Source organism: Chiloscyllium plagiosum, unplaced genomic scaffold (assembly GCF_037043375.1).
Source record: "Chiloscyllium plagiosum isolate Xiang-an unplaced genomic scaffold, Cpla_swu_hap1 HiC_scaffold_44, whole genome shotgun sequence".
In the NCBI taxonomy this organism is placed as follows: domain Eukaryota; kingdom Metazoa; phylum Chordata; class Chondrichthyes; order Orectolobiformes; family Hemiscylliidae; genus Chiloscyllium; species Chiloscyllium plagiosum.
Window position 1 is genome coordinate 14,032,231 of NW_028270182.1, and position 12,687 is coordinate 14,044,917.

General features: G+C 53.1%; 1 protein-coding gene across 1 annotated transcript in view; it reads left to right on the top strand.

Annotated features, from left to right (window-relative positions):
• stag3 (STAG3 cohesin complex component) overlaps window positions 1-12,522 on the top strand; it is a 60,096-nt gene extending 47,574 nt beyond the window's left edge. Inside the window, exons 30-37 of the mRNA XM_087982683.1 lie at window positions 328-476; window positions 1,862-1,990; window positions 2,597-2,790; window positions 4,172-4,355; window positions 4,566-4,673; window positions 5,475-5,574; window positions 8,599-8,670; window positions 12,113-12,522. Coding sequence (XP_087838809.1) covers window positions 328-476; window positions 1,862-1,990; window positions 2,597-2,790; window positions 4,172-4,355; window positions 4,566-4,673; window positions 5,475-5,574; window positions 8,599-8,670; window positions 12,113-12,121 — 945 coding nt within the window. The 3' untranslated portion in view covers window positions 12,122-12,522. The remainder of the gene's footprint in view (window positions 1-327; window positions 477-1,861; window positions 1,991-2,596; window positions 2,791-4,171; window positions 4,356-4,565; window positions 4,674-5,474; window positions 5,575-8,598; window positions 8,671-12,112) is intronic.
• Window positions 12,523-12,687: the final 165 nt, after the last annotated feature.

A 12,687-nucleotide genomic window follows, 5' to 3' on the forward strand; every position in this document is an offset into this window, starting at 1 on the left:
CATCCATGCAGACCAGATATCCCAACCCAATCTAGTCCCATTTGCCAGCTCTTGGCCCATATCCCTCTAAATCCTTCCTATTCATCGACCCATCCAGATGCCTTTTAAATGTTGGAATTGTACCAGCCTCCTCCACTTCCTCTGGCAGCTCATTCCATACACTCACCACCCTCTGAGTGAAAAAATTGCCCCTTAAGTCCCTTTTAAATCTTCCCGCTCCAACCCAAAACCTATACCCTCTAGTTCTGGACACCCCCAACACAGAGTCCTTTTGACATTATATTTTACCAGTTTTGTCCTCACTGTGTTTTGTCGTCCACCTTTTAGTTGTTCAACGAACTAGTCCAAGATCAGGGCCCTGTCATCGACCGATCCTCTGTTGCTTTCTGCACCATTAAAGATCTCGGCAGGAGGTTTGCACTGACCTTTGGGATAGACCTGATCAAGAGCAGGCAGTCTGTGGTCTCGCTGCATTTGTGAGTATGGGACTTGGATCTGGACTGTTATGGGGAAGGCAGGGAAGGGTCTAGGAAGCAGGATGTGAGTCTCTGGATGCTAAGTGCAGTTTTGAATGTTGCGATAGTATTGTGCAGTGGGCACGCAGAGCTTTCAGTCTTGTAATGTTTGCGGGAAGCATCCGTATAATTGGCTGAGAATCACAGAATCCCTACAGTGTGCAAGCAGGCCAATCAGCCCATCAGGTGCACACCGACCCTCCGAAAATCAGCCCACCGAGACCTATCTTCCTATCCTATCCCTGTAACCCTACATTCCCCATGGCTAATCCACAAAGCCTGCACATCCCTTGACACTATGGGCAATTTAGCACAGCCAATCCACCCTAACCTGCATATCTTTGGACTGTGGGAGGAGACTGGAATACTCTGAGGAAACCCAAGCAGAGAGGATATCAAACTTCTCACAGAAAGTTGCCCGAGTGTGGAATTGAACCTTGGTCCCTGGTACAGTAAGGCATAGTGCTAACCACTGAGCTACTGTGCCACCTGAGAATATGATCTAGTGGCTTGCAGACATTTATGGTCTGGGGCAGGGTGATACTTAAACAATATTTTTTCACGTTACACGTGTTGCCGTTACGAATAATACAAGCAGACAAATAATTCTAGGGTTGAGGGGAAATGGAGATCAATTGAGAAAAATTGTTTCTGGCTGAACTCTGTATCACTTTAAAGATGGCTAGGACAGAAGTTGGGAATCTCGTAGTGGGTAACTCCTTCTCTGACTCTGCAAAGCCTGTCCGGCATTGACAAGGCACAAGTGTGATGGAATATTCCCCCTGTATCTGGATGGATGTGGCTCCAACAGTACTGAAGAAGCTCAAAACCATCCACGACATAGTAGCCTGCTTAACAGGCATCCTATAGGTTAAAGTTAACTCCTTCCACTACCAGTGTACAGTGCCAGCAACGTGGACCATGTACAGGATACACTGCCACAACACACCAAGGCTCTTTCAACAGCGCTGTGCAGACCCCAACCCGTTCTGTTGGGAAGGGCCAAGCAGAAGGATGGGAACACAGTTTGCAAGTCCCCTTCAGTGCCAAACAGCATCCTGACTTGGAAGTATATCATTACTTCAGTGTCACTGGGGCAAAATCCTGGAACTCCCTAACGTTTACAGGCCAGTTTCTGTAGCAGTTCAAGAGGGCACTGACCATCACTTTATCAAGGACAGTTAGGGTGGGCAATGAATACTGGCCTTGCCAATCACATCCACGTCTGTGAATGTGTTTACATAAAGGTTGCAAGCATTTATTCACCATCTGTAGTTTGTCTCTGATTTATTTGCCTGTATTCTGATCACTTTCTCCTGCCTCTGGTCTGCTCCTTCTCATCGTAGGGATGGGATAAGATTCGCCTTCCAGCAGTATCATCCGAGTGCTTCAGACTTGCCTCCCCAGAACCTGCTGTTCCTCGATGTCATCAGTGAATTCTCAGTCAAACTGCTGCGTCAGGACAAGAAGGCAGTGTGAGTAAGCTAGGTTAGGTGCATGGACACAGGGTGTGTGGGCGAGCCTGGGTTCAACTTTGCACAGTTGATTATTCCTGGGTCTGTGCATGTGGAACAAGAAATAATCTGTGTAGCATCTCCAGTGTAGCGCAACATCCCAGACAGTTCACACGAGCATTGTCGAAGAAGACAATGTTGACATGGTAGGGAGATGGCAGGTCACAGTATCATAGAATTCCTACAGTGTGGAAACAGGACATTTGGGCCATTTGAGTCTGCACTGACCTTCCGTTGGGCATTCCTACCTACCCCGCTCCCCATGTCCTACCCAACCCATCCCACCCTTCCCCTGACCACTCCCCATCCCACCCCTCCCCCAACCTACCTAACCCACCTGTCACCCACCACCTAATCCATCCCCCCTCCCCTCCACCTCCCCCGCTCCCCCAACCCCACCTCCCCCCTTTCCCCCCCACCCACACCTCCCTCTCTTCCCCCTCCTCCACCCCCCTTCCCCTACCCCACCTCTCCCCCAAACCCCTTCCCTCTCCCCCAGTAAGCTGCCGTGCCATCCCAGTTCCGTGTTGGCGGTGATGCTCTGCTAACCCGCTCTTCTGCCCGCAGCCTCGGCTACCTGGACAAGACGTTCCCGGCTCCCGTCAACCTGAGCACCCAGGGCTGGCTCCCGCTGACCTTGTACCGTCGCTCGCTGCTGGCTCGGGGGGAAGATGACACTGTGTCTGTGATCAGCAGCAGAACGTTGAGTGCCCGCAGCAAAAAAGCACCAACATCGTCTGCCAAGAGGAGGAGGCTGGAAGGTAAGAAGTGGAAGGACTGCAACATCCCAAAACCATCCTCCCTGCCCCAGGATTCTGTAACCCACCTTCAGTCCCCATCCTTGGGCTCCATCTCACTGATTTCTGCACCCTCTCCAAAGCCCCCCTTTCTAATATCCTGCTCCTCCCCATGAGTCTGCATCCTTTCCCTCTCAACAAACACAATGGTCTCGTAGTAAGATAACCAATAGTCCAGTAACCAGTATTCCAGCCAACAAGGCTCATGTTTCGGAGGTGTGGGTTGAAATCCAAACTTGGCATTTGATTAAATTTAAATTCAGTAAAATGGCTCCAAACAAAACCTGGAATTGAAAGCTGACCCTGAAACTGAAATAAAGACGTTGGAAAATCTCAGTTAGATCCGGCGGCATCTGTGGAGAGAAGGCAGAGCTGGTGTTTTGAGTCCAGCGACCCTTCATCAGACCCTCCATCTGATTTGTGAATACCGCATACAGGCAGTTATAGAGCGGGTTGGCACGGTGGCTCAGTGGTTAGCACTGCAGCCTCACGGCACCAAGGACCTGGGTTCGATTCTAGCCTCGGGCAACTGTCTGTGTGGGGTTTGCACATTCTCCCCGTGTCTGCGTGGGCTTCCTCCGGGTTCTCTGGTTTCCTCCCACGATCCAAAAGCTGTGCGGGTGAGGTGAATTGGCCATGCTAAATTGCCCATAATGTTCAGGGATGCGTAGGTTAGGTGCATTAGCCGGGGTTAAATGTACAGTAATGTGGTAGGAATGAGTCTGGGTGGGTTACTCTTTTGGGGTTGGTGTGGCTTGCTGGGACGAAGGGCCTATTTCCACACTGTAGGGGATTCTATGAATAAACATGCGATAGTGGTGTTCCCGCACAACCCGGGATTAGACAAAAATCTCAGAGTACAAACAACACCTAAAAATGTTGGCAATCTAATCGCCCTACAGTTGACACGCACTTTAAAAGTTCACGCTTTGGAAACTGCATTCCCCATTCGCCCAATGGCATTAATGAAAAATGTGTTATCGCAGAACTGCCTGTAGATCACTGATGTCCTTACCTGGCCTGACCTACGTGTTATCCCAGACCCACATTCAGTGTAGCTGACTGTTAGCTGGCCTCAAAAGGCAATGGGGAATAGGCAACAAGCATTAACCTTGCCAACATCCTGTAAAACAAAAAATAAATAGATCTTCCTGACTGGCTTCATGCCTCCACCCCATCTTTCAAAGCGTTTGGTTTTTGTGCTGATGGGTGCAGAATTGGACCTGGAACCCCATTTGGGAAGATAGTGTGGGATGGGAGAGGCGACCATGGCTGCTTCTGGATCTCTGTAATTAATTAGGCTGTGAGTGTTGCTGACTGCCCACGTCTGCATGTCTGTGTCCAGTTTCAGATCTGAGTTCGGATGGTGTGTGGCTGCAGAGTGGTGGCAGCATGCCCGTGGGCGGTAAACTGAGAACTCCGATACTGACCTCGACCATCCTGAGACCACCCCAGTGGGACACGAGAAGTCTGCAGAGCTCTGATGACCAGGATTCGGAGAAGGGGTCAGAGTCTGAATTTGCACAAAGGTAGGTTCGGGTTGCAGTCTGAAAGATTAAGCCAGGCTTCTCGCAAGCAATGAAGTGCTTCTGGGACTGTCTTTCATTTCCACCACTAACACTGTCGACGAGTATTCCATCCACACCCCTTTCACCGAAGCCAGTTTGCTGTCCGTATGATTGTGTGGCTGCCTGTGTGAGGCACCTAACGTCCTCTTCCTTTTCCCCCTTCTTCTCCAGTCGTTCCTGGCTTGAGTCGCAAAGTCAGAACAAGAGGCAGAACAAGAGAGTTCAGAAGGACCAGCAGCAGAAGAACCGAATGCGACAGCGGCACAAGAAACAGCAGCTGTACGTCACTGGGTTTTGGTGACTTGCGCGCTTGGACCTCACTGTCAGTGTTTAACCCCACCTCCTTGGCAGCCCCGGGGAGAGGAGACCGGTGTCATGGGGCAACAGTGAGACAGCGGATCTGGCGTTAAAGCTCAACACCGGGAGAGGGACAGCAACGCGGGGGGGGGGGGTGGCATCGCAGGGCAACTCTGTCACTGGGAATGTTAGTGTCACGGGCCAGGCAGTGCTGACATGGTGAGGGGGAGGGGGAAATCAGTGTCAAGGGGGCAGCATTGTGATTTGAAGGTGGAAAATCAGGTTGTGTGCCTCACCGCTATGAGACCGAGCAAAGACCAGGACAGGGGAGGCTTGTGTCAGCATCAGGGCCCATTGCATCAGTTTAACTCAATGGATAATGCATTCCTCTCAGAAGCAGGGAGTTGGCAGGGGGTCTTTGATTTTCTGTTGTGGGGAGGGGGTGAAGCAGAGATGGAGGGGCTGTGGGCAGTGTGGCTTTACTGGGCATAAGGAGGGCTTGAGGACTCGGACGAGGTTGGTTCTGGAATGTAGTAGCTGAACTGGAGTAGGGGAGAGTGAATGAAGTGGCAGGGTCAGATGAGTTTCGGTTTCTCCAGCTGGGTTGGTTCTTCATGCAACAGAGCAGCCTTAAATGGGTGGTTGGGGTGGGGAGGAATATGGGTGGAGGGTTCCAAAGGAAAGGGGCCTTTTCTCAGTTCAGCATCGTTCTTCTATGTGTAATTCTCTCGGATGCTCAGTTTCATGGGTATGTTGTTTTATCTCTCTCTCTCTCTCTCTCAGGCTCAGTCTGATGGAGGAAGATGGTGAAGAGTCAGAGACAGGAGAAATGATATCAGATGCCACGAGCGAGCGTTCTGATGCAAACAGCGAGATCAGTCTGGTCAGTATCTATAGAGGGGCCTTGGAGGCAGGGTGTGGGACAAGGCACTGTCAGTGCTCCCAAAGCACTGACCCTCTGATGGTGTGGCACTCCCTCAGTGTTGACTGACCCTCCGATGGTGCGGCGCTCCCTCGGTGCCGACTGACCCTCCAATGGTGCGGCGCTCCCTCGCCACTGACTGACCCTCCGATGGTGCGGCGCTCCCTCGCCACCGACTGACCCTCCGATGGTGCGGCGCTCCCTCGGCACCGACTAACCCCCTGATGGTGCGGTGCTCCCTCGGTGCTGACTGACCCTTCGATGGTGCGGCGCTCCTTCAGCGCCGACTGACCCTCTGATGGTGCGGCGCTCCCTCGGTGCTGACTGACGCTCCGTTGGTGCGGTGCTCCCTCGGTGCAGACTGACCCTCCGATGGTGCGGTGCTCCCTCGGTGCAGACTGACCCTCCGATGGTGCGCTGCTCCCTCGGCGCCGACTGACCCTCCGATGGTGCGGCGCTCCCTCGGCGCCGACTGACCCTCCGATGGTGCGGCGCTCCCTCGGTGCCGACTGACCCTCCGATGGTGCGGTGCTCCCTCGGCGCCGACTGACCCTCCGATGGTGCGGTGCTCCCTCGGTGCCGACTGACCCTCCGATGGTGCGGTGCTCCCTCGGCGCCGACTGACCCTCCGATGGTGCGGTGCTCCCTCGGTGCTGACTGACCCTTCGATGGTGCGGCGCTCCCTCGCCACCGACTGACCCTCTGATGGTGCGGCGCTCCCTCGGTGCTGACTGACCCTCCGATGGTGCGGTGCTCCCTCGGTGCCGACTGACCCTCCGATGGTGCGGTGCTCCCTCGGTGCCGACTGACCCTCCGATGGTGCGGTGCTCCCTCGGTGCTGACTGACCCTCCGATGGTGCGGTGCTCCCTCGGTGCTGACTGACCCTTCGATGGTGCGGCGCTCCCTCGGTGCTGACTGACCCTTCGATGGTGCGGCGCTCCCTCGGTGCTGACTGACCCTTCGATGGTGCGGCGCTCCCTCGGTGCTGACTGACCCTTCGATGGTGCGGCGCTCCCTCGGTGCTGACTGACCCTTCGATGGTGCGGCGCTCCTTCAGCGCCGACTGACTCCCCGATGGTGCGGCGCTCCCTCGGTGCTGACTGACGCTCCGTTGGTGCGGTGCTCCCTCGGTGCAGACTGACCCTCCGATGGTGCGGTGCTCCCTCGGTGCAGACTGACCCTCCGATGGTGCGGTGCTCCCTCGGTGCAGACTGACCCTCCGATGGTGCGGCGCTCCCTCGGCGCCGACTGACCCTCCGATGGTGTGGTGCTCCCTCGGTGCTGACTGACCCTTCGATGGTGCGGCGCTCCCTCGCCACCGACTGACCCTCTGATGGTGCGGCGCTCCCTCGGTGCTGACTGACCCTCCGATGGTGCGGTGCTCCCTCGGTGCCGACTGACCCTCCGATGGTGCGGTGCTCCCTCGGTGCTGACTGACCCTCTGATGGTGCGGCGCTCCCTCGGTGCTGACTGACCCTTCGATGGTGCGGCGCTCCCTCGGTGCTGACTGACCCTCCGATGGTGCGGTGCTCCCTCGGTGCCGACTGACCCTCCGATGGTGCGGTGCTCCCTCGGCGCCAACTGACCCTCCGATGGTGCGGTGCTCCCTCGGTGCTGACTGACCCTTCGATGGTGCGGCGCTCCCTCGCCACCGACTGACCCTCTGATGGTGCGGCGCTCCCTCGGTGCTGACTGACCCTCCGATGGTGCGGTGCTCCCTCGGTGCCGACTGACCCTCCGATGGTGCGGTGCTCCCTCGGTGCCGACTGACCCTCCGATGGTGCGGTGCTCCCTCGGTGCTGACTGACCCTCCAATGGTGCGGTGCTCCCTCGGTGCTGACTGACCCTCTGATGGTGCGGCGCTCCCTCGGTGCTGACTGACCCTTCGATGGTGCGGCGCTCCCTCGGTGCTGACTGACCCTTCGATGGTGCGGCGCTCCCTCGGTGCTGACTGACCCTTCGATGGTGCGGCGCTCCTTCAGCGCCGACTGACTCCCCGATGGTGCGGCGCTCCCTCGGTGCTGACTGACGCTCCGTTGGTGCGGTGCTCCCTCGGTGCAGACTGACCCTCCGATGGTGCGGTGCTCCCTCGGTGCAGACTGACCCTCCGATGGTGCGGTGCTCCCTCGGTGCAGACTGACCCTCCGATGGTGCGGCGCTCCCTCGGCGCCGACTGACCCTCCGATGGTGCGGTGCTCCCTCGGTGCTGACTGACCCTTCGATGGTGCGGCGCTCCCTCGCCACCGACTGACCCTCTGATGGTGCGGCGCTCCCTCGGTGCTGACTGACCCTCCGATGGTGCGGTGCTCCCTCGGTGCCGACTGACCCTCCGATGGTGCGGTGCTCCCTCGGTGCTGACTGACCCTCCGATGGTGCGGTGCTCCCTCGGTGCTGACTGACCCTCTGATGGTGCGGCGCTCCCTCGGTGCTGACTGACCCTTCGATGGTGCGGCGCTCCCTCGGTGCTGACTGACCCTTCGATGGTGCGGCGCTCCCTCGGTGCTGACTGACCCTTCGATGGTGCGGCGCTCCCTCGGTGCTGACTGACCCTTCGATGGTGCGGCGCTCCCTCGGTGCTGACTGACCCTTCGATGGTGCGGCGCTCCCTCGGTGCTGACTGACCCTTCGATGGTGCGGCGCTCCCTCGGTGCTGACTGACCCTTCAATGGTGCGGCGCTCCCTCGGTGCTGACTGACATGGGATTGATATGGCACTCCTGCGGCACTGACTGACCCTACCCCGCCCACGATGGTACCTGTAAATGACTAACCACATGGCTGCACTGCAGTTAGTTGGTTGTCAGCTTAGATTATCTACTCAATCGTCTGAAATGAGAGTCATTGAGCCACGGCTGGCCCGTGTTGGGTGTTTGCCAACTCACTGCTATCTCTCTGTGTCGACCTCCAGGGATCTATATGCTGCTGGCTTGTAGCTGTCTTGAAATCCTTTCTATGATTGTGTGTGTGTGTGTCTCGCTCTTTCAGGCTCCGCCGATCAGACAGGGCCGAGCCGGTCTGTTGCAGGATCTGTTCGACTCCAGTATTCTCGACATTGATGTAAGTAACTGCGCCTGTTCACACTGAAATCCCCGAGCCGATCTCACTGGTACAGGGGGTGGCGAGTTCAGCCCCTCAAATGTGCTGCACAGTAACAGGAAGGAGACCATTGACCTCCTTAAGCCTATTCCATCTACAATTCGATCCAAACTGCTCTGTATTTTAAAGTCCTTTGTTCCATTTCTCTCCATTGTCCCAATGGCTAGTTTTTAGAAGTTGGGGAGGAGGAGTTCAGATTTCCACTAACTTTTTATCCGAGGAAGTGCTTCCTGACATTACCCCTGAATGATCTGATTTTACATTTTTGAGGTAATGGCCCCTCATCCTGCCTCTTCTCACCCCCTCCATGTCCATGAATCATTATTTCTTTTCGTTTATGTTTTTCACGGGATGTCAGTGCTGCTGGTAAACTCAGTACATGTTGTCCATCTCTGATTGATTACCTCTTGATCTGAGTGGCTTGTTCAGCTATTTCCGAGGACAGTTAGGAGTCAGGCACATTGTAAGGATAGCAGATTTTCTTCCCGAGAAAGAATCCACGAACCAGATGGATTTTGGATGTTATGATGAATTGAATTTTAGATGGAGCAGCTGCTGTGCTGGGATTTGAACCCGAGTTCCCACAACATAAGCCTGGGCCTCAGCTTCCTTTAGGGAAGGGGAAGTCTGCTGTCCTTTCCTGGTCTACATGTGACACTGAACCCACAGCCAATATGGTTGACACTTAAACCATCCTCAGTCCGAGAGCAACTAGAGCTCAGCAACAAGTGCCAGCTTTGTAGGTGACACCCGCACCCTGGGAAGAAGTAAAAGAAAGAGAATCCATGTTTCATGGTCAGACATTCGTCCACCAAATGGAAGTCTTAGAAACCCAAAAATGCTGTGGAATTTTTTGTTTTCTTTTGACCAGATGATATGGTGGAGGTTGGTACAAGAACAACACTTAAGAGTCACAGAGATGTACAGCACGGAAACAGACCCTTCGGTCCAACCCATCCATGCCGACCAGATATCCCAACCCAATCTAGTCCCACCTGCCAACACCCGGCCCATATCCCTCCAAACCCTTCCTATTCATACACCCATCCAAATGCCTTTTAGATGCTGGAATTGTACCAGTCCCCACCACTTCCTCTGGCAGCTCGTTCCATACACGTACCACTCTCTGCATGAAAAAGTTACCCCTTACGTCTCTTTTATACCTATCCTCTCTCATTTTAAACCTATGCCCCCTAGTTCTGGACTTCCCCACCCCAGGGAAAAAGACTTTTGTCTATTTATCCTAATCATGCCCCTCATAATTTTGTAAATCTGTATGGGCATATGAAGAGGAAGGGTTTAGAGGGATGTGGCCCAAATGCTGGCAAATGTGACTAAATTGATTTAAGATATCTGGTCGGCATGGACGAGTTGTTTCTGTGCTGTACATGTCTAAGACTCTGTCACCTTTGGTTCTTTTGTCAATTAGCTTCATTGTGTTTTCTGTTTATCATCCTCCAGTTTCTGGGAACAGTCTTTTGTTTGCCCTATCTGAGCCATTCATCATAAAGTGTCTCCATATTCGTGCACGTAGTTATAATTCCCCCAACAGTGGGACCATTTCAATAAATCTCAGCTGCTCCCTTGAATGTCATTCTCTAACTGCTATTTAAAAACCAGGGCTCACCCATTTAAAACCGAAGAGAAGGACTTTTTTGTCACAGGTCCTCAGTCTTTGGAACTCTGCTCAAATGTCTTTGAATAATTTTAAGGTGGGAGTACAGGAGTTAGGAGCTGGAGCAGGCAGTTCAGCCCTTACCTCTGTCTTTCCTACCTCATCCCCATAGCCTTTTATCCTGCTTTTTCACCAGAAACTTATCTATTTCTTTCTTGAATCTGGTGATTTATTCTGCTTGCACTGCCCTCTAGGACACAGTTCCACAGCTTCACAAACCTCTGAATGTAATAGTTACTTCTCACCTCAGTTTTGAAGCTCCTTCCTCTTGCTCAAGACTATAACAGACATTCCTCCTTGTGCAAAACAAAAACAGACCCTTTGGTCCAACTTGTCCGTGCCGACCAGTTATCCTAAATTAACCTTGTTCCATTTGCCAGCACTGGGATATGGGCAGGGTGCTGGCAGATGGGACTAGATTGGTTGGGGACAACTGGTTGGCATGGATGAGTTGGACTGAAGGGTCTGTTTCCGTGCTGTACATCTCTATGACTTGGCCCATATCACTCTAAACCTTCCTATTCACGTGCCCATCCAGGTGCCTTTTAAATACTGTAATTGTACCAGCCTCCACCACTTCCTCTGGCAGCTCATTCCATACGGTGGCACAGTGGTTAGCACTGCTGCCTCACAGCGCCGGAGACCCGGATTCAATTCCCGCCTCAGGCGACTGACTGTGTGGAGTTTGCACGTTCTTCCCGTGTCTGCGTGGGTTTCCTCGGGGTGCTCCGGTTTCCTTCCACAGTCCAAAGATGCTAAATCGCCCGTAGAGTTAGGTAAGGGGTAAATGTAGGGGTTTGGGTGGGTTGCACTTCGACGGGTCGGTGTGGACTTGTTGGGCTGAAGGGCCTGTTTCCACACTGTAATGTAATCTAACTCTAATCTAATCATACATGCACCACCCTCTGTGTGAAAAGGTTGCCCCTTCGGTTCCTTTTATATCTTTCCCCTCTCACCCTAAACCTGGGCCGTCTGGTTTTGGACTTCCCACCCTAGGGGAAAAGATTTTGTCTATTCACCCTATCCATGCCCCTCATGGATTTATAAACCCCTACATGGTTGCCTTTTAAAGCCAATGCCCTTATCTTATCAACCCCGTTTAGCATTTTATACATCTGAAGGTCTGTAGCTGAGACTGTGGGTGAGTAATTTGACTTGCTCGCTGAGCTGGTAAGTTTGTTTACACTCCACCCAGAAGTCCATTTACAAATATGTCAAGTTAGACCCCATATACCAACCATTAACAAACATAGCCAGAAGTGATGGCACCCACCTCAGCAAACTGGGATCACGTAAACATATGCACGCAGGACAGAACGCCAACGATTCATCTGGAGGCGCGCTGGTACGGTGATGAAATTCCTGCCAACCAACTTACAAGCTCAGTGAATAAGTCAGCAGTCTCACTTTGTGTCTCAATCAGATCCCCTTCCCCTGTTGTTCCTCTGAACACCAGCGAGTCCAAGCCAAAGCTGTTCAGCTATGATGTAGAAGTGGAAGAATCATGGAATGAGGTGATGAAAGCATGCAGGGTGGGGCACGGGTAGGTAATTAGATCAAGCTGGAGGGCCATCCATCTGACCCCAAGTCGTCTGTAATTTTCACCAAACCATTCTGCAGCTAACTGGTGGGTGGGGGTGGGATCTGGGCTCAATCAGTCTCGCTGTTACTGTATCCCATGTTGACCCAGAACGCTGCCCCTCTAGTTCTTGCCTCTTGTCTTCTCAGGATTTCTGAAGCAACTGAATGAACTTGCCGACGTCTGGCCTTCAGTCCTGCACCGTGGAGCTGTCATTGGCTGGAGTGAATTGGGATATGGGGAGGGAACGATTTTGTGTTTGAGGGTCTCTCTGTGCTAGAGGCCAGTTGCTCGCAGTGACAAAACCAAAGGCACTGATTTCAGTTGTATTTGTTGATCACGTGTCTGCAAAAGTGATTTTTGGATGAGGTTTAATCACCGAGAGCAGGTGAATGTGTTCTCTTTCTCCCCCCCCCCCCCCCCCCCCACAAGTAAGGATCCGGACAGGGTCTCTTGCCTCTGTTGTATAGTTGAACTTTTTTTTGTATAGTTCTGATGTAAAGAGATTTTGTTGTTTAGTTTATCAGCCATTATTAAAAGTTATATCGCGTTCACATAATTTGTGGCATATTGTGAGTCATGTCTTGTGGATGAAGGCTTAAAGGAAAAACACAGAAAACTGGATGTGAGGATCAGCCATGATCCTATTGAATGGTGGAGTAAGCATAAGGATGAACACCTGTCTCGTGTATATTGATAGATTTTAACAACAAAGGCCTTGAGA